The sequence below is a fragment of the Somniosus microcephalus genome, chromosome 10, assembly GCF_052327205.1.
Source record: "Somniosus microcephalus isolate GS21.2 chromosome 10, FLI_Smic_1.0, whole genome shotgun sequence".
Lineage (NCBI taxonomy): Eukaryota > Metazoa > Chordata > Chondrichthyes > Squaliformes > Somniosidae > Somniosus > Somniosus microcephalus.
The window spans coordinates 169,542,019-169,556,723 of record NC_140996.1 but is presented as its reverse complement, the minus strand read 5'-3'; the positions used below and the strand labels follow the sequence as shown (position 1 = coordinate 169,556,723).

General features: G+C 41.7%; 1 protein-coding gene across 4 annotated transcripts in view; it reads right to left on the bottom strand.

The window, feature by feature from the left end:
• Positions 1-14,705, bottom strand: part of parp4 (poly (ADP-ribose) polymerase family, member 4) — a 201,007-nt gene that overhangs the window by 140,574 nt on the left and 45,728 nt on the right. For all 4 annotated transcript variants that reach the window (XM_085999130.1, XM_085999129.1, XM_085999131.1 and 1 more), the window contains 3 exons: positions 3,242-3,376; positions 2,286-2,459; positions 1,210-1,370 (listed from right to left, as the gene is read on the bottom strand). In XM_085999130.1, the coding sequence (XP_085855256.1) occupies positions 1,210-1,370; positions 2,286-2,459; positions 3,242-3,376 (470 nt within the window). The remainder of the gene's footprint in view (positions 1-1,209; positions 1,371-2,285; positions 2,460-3,241; positions 3,377-14,705) is intronic.

Below are 14,705 nucleotides of genomic sequence, written 5' to 3'. Positions count from 1 at the left end.
TGACATCCAAACGGCATGGCATCCTCTACAGGGCATCTCAGACTTGTGTGAACATGACAAGCAACTGTGTAACGATTGAAGAATCGCTAATGAGCAACGCAGAGTCTGAACCAGGAACTGTAAATTCGAATAGTGAATTCAATGTCAAATCAGGTACAGAAAGTGAAATAAGAGGGAAAGAAAGATTGGATTGAGAGAGTGATAAGGGACAGAAATAGAAAATAAGAAAAAAAGGCTTAATTTTTTTTAAAAAATCATAGAAATTTACAGCACAGAAGGAAACCAATCAGCCCAAACAGCTCCAACAATAATTAAAAGCTGAAGGAATGAGAATCCACACTTGTAAAAATTAATTTTCAGTGCCAGAGAGATTGTTTGGCAGTAATTAAGTCAAAAGAATACTTAGACTGGAATGGACAAGCCCTAACTTTCTGTGACAAGTTTAGTGTGTATCTACTACATCAGTACAGGAATTTCACCCCATTCAACACATTTGAATGGGGAGGCACATGGCGAGATGCCATTTTTACGCAGCTTCCGGGGGAGAGGCGCATCTCAGACATCAGCTTCTGGATTTTCAGGTTTAACCACGCACGTGCACTCGCCGGAAGTTGCTGTCCCATTTGCACATAAATAACGGTGAGTACCGTTAGCCTCATCGTTATTTGCACAGTAAATTCTGGCCCAATATGTAGAGTAAATTTTCAGAAAAAGAGTAATGGAGGCAAAAACTATGGGATCATTTAAGAAACAACTGGATGTTACAGTGGAATGACTTTAGAATCTCTCTGGATGGATGGTTCAAGGTAGGCCAAATGGCCTCTTCAACTACAATTATCTTGGTGAAAAAACATTAATCTGTTGGAGAGAATTCAAAGAAGAGCAGCTAGGAGAAAGTCACACTCTGAATTTGTTTTCAATCAGAGAAAAGACTAAGAGACTTTCAAATGATGAAAGGATGAATAATGCAAATATTAGATTACCGTGCACAAAAGTGGGATGAATGTATATTTGGGAATGGGATTGTAAATTATAAGGATAGGTATAGACTGAGATAATCAAGTATTGTATAGAACAAGATTGTTCAGGAGGTGCGGAGATGGTTTATGAATAGTCACCCTAGAATGCAACTTGTCACGAGGTGAAAAGGATTTGAAAAGAATTCTTAGGAAAGAAACCACTCTAATATTACATGAAATAGGATTTTACCTTTGATTAGTATTCAATAACTGATTTTTGACATGTAGAAATTCATCAGTATTTGGATGAACATATTCAATGTGACATCTCAGAGCACGACATTTAGTAAGCGATGAAGGTACGGGGGTCCATGAAGTAGCCTCACTTGCATTAAGGACATCCCTTAGCAACTGAAACAGAAAAAAAATTGTGCATCCCCTATCTTTTAGACTCTGAGATTGTATAATATCTACATATTTTTGCCTTGATTTGTTTTAACAAGTACACAAATCTTATACGTTGATGCCTTTTGGAGGAAGGTATGCTGCTCGTCTGTCCCAGGTGATTGGGCAGAGTGAATTCGTTACCTTGGTTTTCGTATGGGCAAAAGCACCTAGCAAAGGATAGCATTTACACACAAAAAGCCGGGGGGGGGGAAATCAATGGCTAAGACACTTAATCTGCAATTGTAAGTTATTTAGCCTCAAAATTACACTATAGATATTAATGCTTAATATGTTTATCGGAAATTCCTTTCTTTGCTGTTTTAGCAGGGATGTTAACCATCTTGAGATAAATGGGTTAAGCATTCATACACTAATATTCCATGATGTAATTTCTTTTTTGTCTCATTCCATGGTTTGCCCAAACCTCTTACCATTTCCTGGCTGAGATAAGAGCAGACAACCTGTTCCCAAGCCTCTGATGATGTGATTTGAACTACCTTGTGTAACATTGTTTGGCTTTTCCTTGTTCCCTGTTCAGTGTCCAGGTACTTTTCTTGATGACAATGCTGAAATTGGGAATTCACCAAGTGGAAATCACAGGTGCAAGCCTGAATCTGCTATTCCATAATGCTGCTCCAGGCTTGAGAGAACCGTTATTGTTTCCATGTGGGTGATTCTCCATAAAAAACATCGAAGTGAGATATTTGTGGTATCCTTGATGTAGTATTAAAACATTTAAACACTGAACCAACCTTACTTGCTAATGGCTTATTTCACAAACTGCGAACTCCAGAACTAGTGGTTCATAAATAGGAATGACCGATCTACATCAGCACGGTAGCAACTTCGCTGGGCAAAAGTACACAAAATGGTTATTACCTGACAGAGATCTTGTTTCTCAGATATCTTTCTCTTGGTTACTATAATGTCAGTCTCCGGTTTGATTAGCAAGATGGAATAGAATTGGGACATTAAATCTCTCAATGTTGCTGCCTCAATTTTATCATCAATAGCTTTTTTCACCTGCAGGAGGACCCCTTCAGCCCTGGTTACCTAAAAGTGTCAAACAATAATGAACAGAATTTAACCTGCTGTGTAAAATATTAACTGAAATGTAATACACACTTTTTCATTTAACTTTAAACATGGGGTTTGTAATGGCCTCATCACTTTTTTCTCTTCCATTTTTCCCTCTGATTTGTAGATTTAACTTTCCCAGTGCCAGCTTAATTCATTTGGTACCACTCTCACCTTTGAATCAGAAGGTTGTGGTTTCAAAGATCCGAGTGCATAATACTTCAGTGCATTACTGAGGAAGTGCTGAATTGTTAGAGAAACACTGAACCAAGACACCATCTGTGTGTTCTGTTGGATCAAGTGGATATAAAAGATCACACTGCACTATTTAAAGACCAGAGTGTTCTTCTGGTATCCTGGCCAACATTCCTCTGATGGAATGTATATTCAGTGTGCCTACCAAAGACCAGGTCACATGGTGGCATGTGATTATTCCTGCAAGCCAGAGTACACGGGCAAGGGTTTTCTGTTCAATCCCTGGATCTCGCTACATTTAGCTGAATATTGGGCAAGAAAAGACATACACTAGTTCATAAAGGAGATGAGGTCTGCTTACAGGAGTGGTTATTGACACTAAACCCAAGTATATCTAGTGTAAAAACCCCAAAACACAAGACCAACTATTGTGCCTCACTGCTGTCCTGGTTGAGATTAGCTTTTGGTTGTGCAGCTCAAAATCATACCATGCAGTGCAATTATCCACTGAGCTATTTTCTAATGGCTCTTGAAAAGCAAAACAAAAAGAAAACATATCTTACATCATTGAGAGTGATGGAGGTTGGATTGATCAACTGGTCTTCTAAACGGCCCTGAGCTTCTGCCCAAACCATTTCTACGAAAAGTCCAACTTCATTAGAAATTCTGCTGGTATTCAGGGCTTCCTCAATTACAAGCTGTTGTAAAGAAAAACACAAAATGAGTGAGAACAGTCACCCCCTGAAGGAGTAAAATCCAAGCACACAGCTCTCTTGCCATGTCTATCTAGAATATACAATAAACGATCATCAGCATGGATTTCAAAAAGGAAGGTCATGCTTGACCAACCTTATTGAATTCTTTGAAGAAGTAACTGAAAAAGTAGTCAAGGGTAATAGAGATGTAATATACTTGGTTTTTCAAAAGGCCTTCGATAAGGTACCACTTAGCCTGATAATCTGCATCCCAGAGTACTAAAAGAGGGAGCCATGGAAATAGTGGATGCATTGGTTGTCATCTTCCAAAATTCTATAGATTATGGAACAGTTCCTGCAGATTGGAGGGTGGCAAATGTAACCCCACTATTTAAAAAAGGAGGGAGAGAGAAAACAGGGAACTACAGACCGGTTAGCCTAACATCAGAAGTAGGGAAAATGCTAGAGTCTATTGTAAAGGATGTGAGGACACTTATAAAATATCAATGATATTAGACAGAGTCAACATGGATTTATGAAAGGGAAATCGTGTTTGACAAACCTACTGGAGTTTTTTTGAGGATGTAACTGTTGGAATAGATAAGGGAGAACCAGTGGGTGTGGTGTATTTGGATTTTCAGAAGGCCTTTGATAAAGTCCCACATAAGAGGTTAGTGTGCAAAATTAAAGCACATGGGATTGGGGGTAATATACTGGCATGGATTGAAAATTGGTTAACAGACAGGAAACAGAGAGTAGGAATAAATGGGTCTTTTGCGTGGTGGCAGGCGGTGACTAGTGGGGTACCGCAGGCATCAGTGCTTGGGCCCCAGCTAGTCACAATATATATCAATGATTTGGGTGAGGGAACCAAATGTAATATTTCCAAGTTTGCTGATGACACAAAACTAGGTGGGATTGTGAGTTATGAGGAGGATGCAAAGAGGCTTCAAGGCGATTTAGACAAGTTGAGTGAGTGGGCAAATACATGGCAGATGCAGTATAACGTGAATAAATGTGAAGTTATCCACTTTGGTAGAAAAAACAGAAAGGCAAAGTATTATTTAAATGGTGATAGATTGGGAAATGTTGATGTACAAAGGGACCTGGGTGTCCTTGTACACCAATCACTGAAAGCAAACATGCAGGCGCAGCAGACAGTAAGGAAGGCTAATGGTATGTTGGCCTTCATTGCAAGAGGATTTGAGTACAGGAGCAAGGATGTCTCACTACAGTTGTACAGGGCCTTGGTGAGACCACACCTGGAGTACTGTGTGCAGTTTTGATCTCCTTACCTAAGAAAGGATATACTTGCCATAGAGGGAGTGCAGCGAAGGTTCACCAGACTGATTCCTGGGATGGCAGGTCTGACATATGAGGAGTGATTGGGTCGACTAGGTCTGTATTCACTAGAGTTTAGAAGAATGAGAGGGGATCTCATTGAAATGCATAAAATTCTGACAGGGCTAGACAGACTGGATGCAGAGAGGATGTTTCCCCTGGCTGGGGGGTCGAGAACGAGGGGTCACAGTCTCAGGATACGTGGTAGGACATTTAGGACTGAGATGAGGAGAAATTTCTTCACTCGGAGGGTGGTGAACCTGTGGAATTCTCTACCACAGAAGGCTGTGGAGGCCAAGTCACTGAATATATTGAAGAAGGAGATAGATAGATTTCTAGACACAAAAGGCATCAAGGGGTATGGGGAGAGAGGGGAAATATGGTATTGAGATAGAGGATCAGCCATGATCGCATTGAATGGCGGAGCAGGCTCGAAGGGCCGAATGGCCGACTCCTGCTCCTATTGTTCTATGTTTCTATATTTCACGACTAAGGTCCAAGCATGTGGAGTCAGGGGACAAGTAACAGAATGGTCAGCAAACTGGCTACAAAACAGAAAGTAGGGGATAAATGTAGTTACCCAGACTGGTGGTAGGTGGGAGGTGGTATTCCACAGGGATCGCTGTAGGGACCACCGTTGTTCACAATTTACATAAACAATTTGGACTTGGGAATCAGAAGTATATATCAGAAGAAATATCAAAATTTACAGACACCTAATTGGGGGGTATAGTTAATACTGAGGATGACAGCGACAAAATACAAAACATTAATAAACTTGCAGAATGGGTGTGTAATTGACAAAAAAATTTCTATATAAATATAAGGTGGTGCATTTTGGTAGGAAGATTAAGGAGGCCATATACTCTGGAAAATAAGAGTCTAAATGGGGTAAAGGGACAAAGGGAACTGAGGTACAGATTCACAAATCACTAAAAGTAGCAACGCAGTTTAATAAGGCTATAAAAAAAAGCAAACCAAGCACTTTTAGTTGAGGTGAATAACATAGATGCATTTAAGGGGAAGCTAGATAAACGCATGAGGGAGAAAGGAATAGAAGGTTATGCAGATAGGGTTAGATGAAGAGGGGAAAGAAGAGGCTTGTGTGGAGCATAAACACCAGCATAGACCTAACGGGCCGAATGGCTTGCTTCTATGCTGTATATTCTATGGACAAGGGCAGCAGGCGCATAGGAACACCACCACCTCCAAGTTCCCCTCCATGTCACACACCATCCTGACTTGGAAGTATATCGCCGTTCCTTCATCGTTGCTGGGTCAAAATCCTGTAACTCTCTCCCCAACAGCACTGTGGGAGTACCTTCACCACACGTATTGCAGCATTTCAAGAAGGCAGCTCACCATCACCTTCTCAAGGGCAACTAGGGATGGGCAATAAATGCTGGCCTTGCCAGTGATGCCCACATCCCATGAATAAATTAAAGAAAAATTGTCATTAGTGAGTGTCATGAAACTGCACAGCGCATTTGAAACTCTCTGCTGTTCTCGACCTGTGGTAGTACTCAACCAGTAGTGACTGTTCACAGTGGCAGAAGGTGGGTAGTGGTGTTCCACAAGGATCAGTGCTGGGACCACTGTTGTTCACAATTTATATTAACGATTTAGACTTTGGAATCAAAAACACAATTTGTAAATTTGCAGAGAACACCAAATTGGGGGGATAGTCAATACTGAGGAGGACCTAATTCTGGGGAATGTAGCCGGGCAAGTGGTGGAAGTGTCAGTAGGAGAGCATTTTGGCGACAGTGACCACAATTCGGTGAGATTTAAGGTGGTCATGGAAAAAGACAAAGACGGCCCGGAAATAAGGGTTCTAAATTGGGGGAAGGCCGATTTTAATATGATAAGGCAGGATCTGGCCAAATTGGACTGGGAGCAGCTACTTATAGGAAAATCCGCATCAAAACAGTGGGAGACTTTCAGAAGGGAAATAGAGAGAGTACAACGCCAACATGTTCCTGTAAAGGTCAAGGGTGGGACCAACAAGCAAAGGGAACCTTGGATGACAAGGGATATACAAAAATGCATTAGAAATAAAAGGGGGGCTTTTGGCAGTTACAAAAGACTAAAGACGGAAGAAGCCCTAGAGGAGTATAAAAAATGCAGGGGCATACTTAAAAAAGAAATTAGGAGGGCGAGGAGGGGCCATGAAATAACACTGGCGAGCAAAATAAAGGAAAATCCTAAGATGTTTTATAAGTATATTAAGGGCAAGAGGATAACCAGGGAAAGGGTAGGGCCCATTAGGGACCAAAGTGGCAATCTGTGTGTAGAGCCAGATGATGTAGGTGGGGTTTTAAATGAATTTTTTGCATCTGTGTTCACTATGGAGAAAGACGATGCAGGCATAGAAATCGGGCAAGGGGGCTGTGACATACTTGAACATATTAGCATCGAGAGGGAGGAGGTGCTAGCGGTTTTAGCAGGCCAAAAAGTGGATAAATCCCCAGGCCCGGACGAGATGTATCCCAGGCTGCTGTGGGAGGCAAAGGAGGAGATTGCAGGGGCTCTGACACAAATTTTCAGAACCTCTCTGGCCACAGGGGATGTACCAGAGGACTGGAGAACAGCTAACGTAGTACCATTATTCAAGAAGGGTAGCAGGGATAAACCAGGGAATTACAGGCCAGTGAGCCTAACATCTGTGGTAGGGAAATTATTGGAAAAAATTCTGAGGGACAAAATTAGTCTCCACTTGGAGAGGCAAGGATTAATCGGGGATAGTCAGCATGGCTTTGTCAAGGGTAAATCATGTCTGACAAATCTGATTGAATTTTGAGAGGGGGTGACTAGGGGGGTGGATGAGGGAAATGCTGTGGATGTGGTTTACATGGACTTCAGTAAAGCTTTTGACAAAGTCCCGCATAGGAGACTGGTCAAGAAGGTAAGAGCCCATGGGATCCAGGGTGCCTTGGCGCGTTGGATCCTAAACTGGCTGAGTGGCAGGAGGCAGAGGGTGATGGTCGAAGGTTGCTTTTGTGACTGGAAGCCTGTGTCCAGTGGGGTACCTCAGGGATCGGTGCTGGGTCCCTTGTTGTTTGTGATCTACATAAATGATTTGGATGAGAATGTAAAAGGTATGATCAGTAAGTTCGCAGATGACACGAAAATTGGTGGGGTGGTAAATTGCGAGGAGGAAAGCCTCAGGCTACAGGACGATATAAACGGGTTGGTCAGATGGGCGGAAAAGTGGCAAATGGAATTTAACCCTGAAAAGTGCGAGGTGATGCATTTTGGACGGACAAATAAGGCAAGGGAATACACAATGAGTGGTTGGACCCTAGGAAGTACAGAGGGTCAGAGGGACCTTGGTGTACATGTACATAGATCCCTGAAGGCAGCGGAACAGGTAGATAAGGTGGTTAAAAAGGCATATGGGATACTTGCCTTCATTAGCCGAGGCATAGAATATAAGAGCAGGGAGGTTATGATGGAGCTGTACAAAACGCTGGTGAGGCCACAGCTGGAGTACTGTGTGCAGTTCTGGTCGCCTCACTATAGGAAGGATGTGATTGCTTTGGAGAGGGTGCAGAGAAGATTCACCAGGATGTTACCTGGGATGGAGCGCCTCAGCTATGAAGAGAGGCTGGACAGGCTGGGGTTGTTTTCCTTGGAGCAAAGAAGGCTGAGGGGGGACCTGATTGAGGTGTACAAAATGATGAGGGGCATAGATAGGGTAGACAAAGAGGAACTTTTCCCCTTAGTAGGGGGGTCAATAACAAGGGGGCATAGATTCAGGGTAAGGGGCAGGAGATTTCGAGGGGATTTGAGGAGGAACTTTTTCACCCAGAGGGTGGTTGGAATGTGGAACTCAATGCCTGAAAGGGTGGTAGAGGCAGGAACCCTCACAACATTCAAGAAGCATTTGGATGAGCACTTGAAATGCCATTGCATACAAGGCTATGGACCAAATGCTGGAAAATGGGATTAGACTGGACAGGGATGGATGGGCGGCGCAGACACGATGGGCCGAAGGGCCTCTTTCTGTGCTGTAAAACTCTATGACTCTATGACTCTATGACTGCAACAAATTATAAGACGACATTAATAAACTTGCAGAATGGGCATATAATTGGCAAAATGAAATTCAACACAGATAAATGTGAGATATTACATTTTGGTAAGAAAAATAGGGAGGTCACATATTACTTGGAAAATATGAATCAAGTGGGGTAGAGGAGCAAAGTGATCTAGGAGTACAAAAACACAAATCACTGAAAGTAGCAACACAGGTTAACAGGCCATAAAAAGGGTTTATTTCTAGAGGGATTGAATTGAAAAGTAGAGAAGTTACACTAAACTTGTATTGGACCTTGGTTAGATCACACTTGGGAGTACTGCGTACAATTCTGGTCGCCATATTATAAAAAGGATATGGAGGCACTGGAGAGGGTGCAAAAAAGATTTACAAAGATGATACCAGAAATGCAAGGTTATACCCATCAGGGAAGGATGAACAGGCTGGGTCTCTTTTCTCTTGAAAAGAGAAGACGTGGAGGTGACCTAATAGAGGTTATTAAAATTATGAAAGGTATTGATAGAGTAGATACAGAGAGTGTTTCCACTTGTGGGGAAGAGCAAAACTAGAGGCCATCGATATAAGATAGTCACCAAAAAATCAAATAGGGAATTCAAAAGACACTTCTTTACCCAGAGAGTGGTGAGAATGTGGAATTCGCTACCACAGGGAGTGGTTGAAGTGAATAGTATAGATGCATTTAAGGGGAGGTTAGATAAGTATATCAGGGAGAAGGGAATAGAAGGTTATGTTAATAGAGTTATAGGAGGAAGAGTTATAGGAGGAAAGACGGGAGGAGGCTCAAGTGGAGCATAAACACTGGCAAGGACTGGTTGGGCGGAATGGCCTGTGTCTGTGCTGTATATCCTATGTAATCCCGTGTAATCTTATGTTTCTGGCATTGTATGACTTCACCCACTGAAGTGAACAAAGCCTTTTCAGGAGTTACACAGAGATCCCATAACATATGTTATTGGAGAGGCTGAAGAGGGAAGGAAACCCAAAATGGCAAGTCTACAGACTACAAAACTATCCCATACCAGGTAATATAATCTTTTTTTCAAGTTCCTCCTCTGTTTCTGAACAAGTGACTTATACTGAGGTATGAGTCTGTGGGGTTTGGAAGGGGACTACAGTTCTCTTCAAATATTTATCTACTTTCTTTTGAAAAGCTATTATGGATTTTGCTTCCACCAGTTTCTGCTAAGGCATTCCGTTTCCTAACAACTCTCTCCTAATCCCTTTGTTCTTCTGGTTATGAAATTAAACTTATGCTGAGCAGTGGGAATCGTTTTTCTCAATGGACCTTATTAAAATCACTCAAAATTTTAAACATCTCTATCAAAACTTCTTTTAAACTTCACTGTTCTAATGAAAACAGCCTCAGTTTTTCTAATTGCTCCTCATAACTAAAGTCTCCCATCCCCAATATCACTTCACTGAATCTCTTCTTCACCTTATCCATTGCTTTGACAAAATTAGGCACAATATTCTAACTACAGCTTAATAAGTGGTTTTGGTGGTTTAGCATTATGGTTTTGCTTTTGCACTCTATGCCCCTATTTATAAAATCTAGGATCACATTGTTTTTTTTAAAAAGCAGTTTTATCAACTTGTCCTCTTAATGAGACCAACTGTAAAAATATAAGCACTGTTCTGGCTGAGATCAACTAACTCAGCACGGACGTTGAATCAAAAATGGGACACTACTTTGTATGGCTGAGTAATAAACTGGACAGCACATTTGCTCATTAACTAGGGTATTTTTTAAGACAGCATTGAGGGAAATTATTGAACAGATATCCTCAAATCTTTTCTTCACTTTAAAAAGTAACAGCCAACATTTTCACCCAATTCCGTTATTTTATCAGATTAAAAAATAGAATTGAAGAGTCCGGGGAGGAGAGGTGGGGATGAGGTGTACTTTAAATCATCAAGAAAATTCTTTTGTTGATACTGGGTTTCTGTACAAAATTTTAAATACAAGTGACAGAGATATTGGTGGTGAATTTCCTTGGGGCTTTTCCCACACTGTAACACCGACAAAAAAACACATTTACACACGTAAATAGGGTTTCCGTGGAAGTTATGGCAGCAGAGTGGGAGAAGCGCCCCAGAAATTCACCCCCATTATTCACACGCCACTGTTTTAGTCTGTTTTTGGGAAAGCACCGATTCCAAACATGAAAGGTCTTGAATCTGCTGTAACTTCACACAGCCAGTCTAATCCATTATGCTTGCAGAATTTAATGTTGAAACTTGCCTTCTGCAGAAGCTGTACAGTAACCAAAAAAAGTGCAAAAAGTAAAATACCAGCTTATTTCTCACTGAAAAGTGTAATTTATAGTACAAATTCCAGAAAAATGCAATCAAAAATATTAGCTGTATTAAAACCTTTAAAATCAGAAATGAGGTGGAATTTCTTCTCTCAGAGGGTCGTGAATCTTTGGAATTCTCTTCCCCAGAGAGCTGTGGAGGCTGGGTCATTGAATATATTTAAGGTGGAGATAGACAGATTTTTGAATGGTAAGGGAGTCAAGGGTTATGGGGAGCGGGCAGGGAAGTGGAGTCGAGGCCAAGATCAGATCAGCCATGATCTTATTGAATGGCGGAGCAGGCTCGAGGGGCCAAATGACTTCCTGCTCCTACGTCTTACGTTCTAAAATTCTGGCAGTAGCATTATATACACACACGAGTACTAGACAGAGACAAACAACAGACTAAAGGTATCTTTTGCTGCAATAAACCAAACTGACACCTTTATGTTATCCATCTGATCTTTAGTTCAGTGCAATCAGACATTAACTTATTTATATTTCACAGCCTTCAAACCTGCTATGAAGTCACAGAATCTTACATCACGGAAGGGGGCCATTCAGCCAATCGTGTCTCTGCCGGCTCTTTAAAAATTAGTCCCCTCCCCTGCTCTTTCCCCATACGCCTGCAAATTTTTCCTTTTTAAGTATATACCCAATTCTCTTTTGAAAGTTACTACTGAATCTGCTTCCACTACCCTTTCATACCACACAGTTCTGGAACTTCATAACTGAGCTGGAGTATGACATTCAGGAATAAAGTTCAACAGCCACCTTCCCTGACTGCCTCTTTCCACCACAGGAGTGGTTATAAATGCATCTGCTCCCATATCGGTTTGGTTTTAATTTTAATGACAGTCCTGACTCTTTTGCAATCTTAGCTGTACTTCTGCAGCAACACATACTTGACTAAGAAAATTTCAGCCATATTTAAAGAGACATACTTATTTTTTAAAACTGAGAATATATTGTAAACTTAGCATCTAGGGTAAGGTCCTCCAGAAACTTTTTTTGTTAAGACTTCTTAAAGCATATATGCTTCAGCTGATATCACCTTCTTCCAGACTAGGATGGGTGATAGACGCAACAGCAACTTAATTTAGGTAGTCCATAAGCATGCAAGAAAGCATGAATGAGAAAAGGCTATTCACCTCATCAAGCCTGCTCCTTCCAAAGATCATGTACATGATTATGGACTCCACTCATGGATTTAACGTACTAAGGGAAAACAGTGTATAAATCCTCCATTGTTCCAAAGATTGTCAGAGAAAATGTATCAATTCTCACAGTAGGTGTTGGTCCTTTAGAGACTGAGACAGGTGAAATTATAATGGGGAATAAGGAAGTGGCAGAGATTTTAAACAAATATTTTGTAACTGTCTTCACAGAAGACACAAAAGGCATACCAAAAATAGTGGGGAACCAAGGGGCTAATAAGAGTGAGGAACTTAAAGTAATTAATATCAGTAGAGAAAAAGTACTAGAGAAACTAATGGGACTAAAAGCCAACAATCTCCTGGACCCGATGGCCTACATCCTAGGGTTCTAAAAGAGGAGGCCGCGGAGATAGTGGATGCATTGGTTTTGATCTTCCAAAATTCCTTAGATTCTAGAATAGTTCCAGCAGGTTGGAAGATAGCAAATGTAACCCCGCTATTCAAGAAAGGAGGGAGAGAAAACAGGGAACTACAGGCCAGTTAGCCTGACATCAGTCGTCAGGAAAATGCTGGAATCCATTATTAAGGAAGTGGTAACTGGGCACTTAGAAAATCATAATATGATTAGGCAGTCAACATGGTTTTATGAAAGGGAAATCGTGTTTTAACAAATTTAGAGTTTTTTGAGGGTGTAACTAGCAGGGTAGATAAAGGGGAACCAGGGGATGTAGTATATTTGAATTTCCAAAAGGCATTCAATAAGGTGCCACATAAAAAGTTGCTACGCAAGATTAGGGCTTATGGGGTTGGGGATAATATTTTAGCATGGATAGAGGATTGGTTAACGGACAGAAAACAGAGAGTAGGGATAAACGGGTCATTTTCCAGTTGGCAGGCTGTAACTAGTGGGGTGCTGCAAGGATCAGTGCTTGGGCCTCAGCTATTTACAATCTGTATTAATGACTTGGATGCAATGTTTCCAAGTTTGCTGTCGATACAAAGCTAGTGAGGAGGATACATACAGCCTGCAAAGGGGTCGTTCATTTAAGACTGAGATGAGGAGGAATTTCTTTATTCAGAGGGTTGTGAATCTTTGTAATTCACTACCCGAAAGGGCTATGGATGCTGAGTTGTTGAGTATATTCAAGGCTGAGATCGACAGATTTTTGGACTCTACGGAAATCAAGGGATATGGGGATCGGGCGGGAAAGTGGAGTGGAGGTCGAAGATCAACCATGATCTTATTGAATGGTGGAGCAGGCTCGAAGGGCCATATAGCCTACTCCTCCTCCTAAATCTTATGTTCTTATATTCTCACACCTCCATTACTCAACCTGATTTGCTACCCTTCAGATGACAACATCCTCTTCCTCCAGCATCACAAGAACCACTGCTTGCTATGAAGTATTGGGCCATTTCAGTATATATAACCAATCATAATTCTAATCAAATATTTGTCCAAACTTCTTATTTAAATTAGTTAATTATCTCAGCTTCAACTACTTTTGCTTGGAATTTGATCCACATATCCACTATTCTTTGGGAAATAATGTTTTTAAACCTCTTTTCTACCTCTAGGCTTTGCATCCTTACACCTATATCATCATTGCCTTTCAGCATTTAAAAGACCTGGATCATATTTTTCTTGGACACTAAGGGAATCGAGGGATATGGGGATAGATCAGGAAAGTGCAGCTGAAGTAGATCAGCCATGATCTTATTGAATGGCGGAGCAGGCTCGAGGGGCCATATGGCCTACTCCTGCTCCCATTTCTTATGTTCTCACTTTCTCTGCAACCTTTTTTACTTTGAATGAAGACAAGTTCAGTTCTATAAATGTCTTATGACTCAAGATACCAAAATCTAGAAATCATCTGGTGATTTTCTGAAATTAGGAGTGAGAATATGCAGGTACAGTCTAGTCAAACGTTAAAGTGACAGTAGGAAGTTAGGCCTAGAAATTCAGTTGGTTGCGCCAGCCGGTATTGCCTTAGGAGGAGATGTTGGGCGCTAGGCGGCTAGCGGCCGGGCGCAGCGCGATCTGCGCCTCTCCCCAACTTCACTCACGATTTAGCGGCGGCACAAAGTCTTTGCGCGCGCTCAGCTGCGCGCGCAGATCCTGACGTCATTTCCTCGTGCAACGCCCTTTGTGCGCCCCCAACCGGAAATTCAGTCGCGACACCCCATTGTGCGCCTGGCGCCCCTAGCGACTGGTAGAGTGGAACGGTGCTCAGTCGATGCGGGGCGCAGGGAGTGCAAATTAAAGGGCACTCCTCCTGCACTATAAAAGGCTGCCATTTCGCAGCACTCCTTCTTGAGAGACGGATCTTTGCAGAGAGACCAAGGTAGAGAGCTTTCTGCTTTGGCTCAACACTCGCACAGGTACTTGTGGCTTCAGGCCACAGCTTTCCACTTGTCTTTGCCTTCATTGACATATCATTGTTTGCTAACATATTATGGGGGCTGCAATGGGTGCAAAC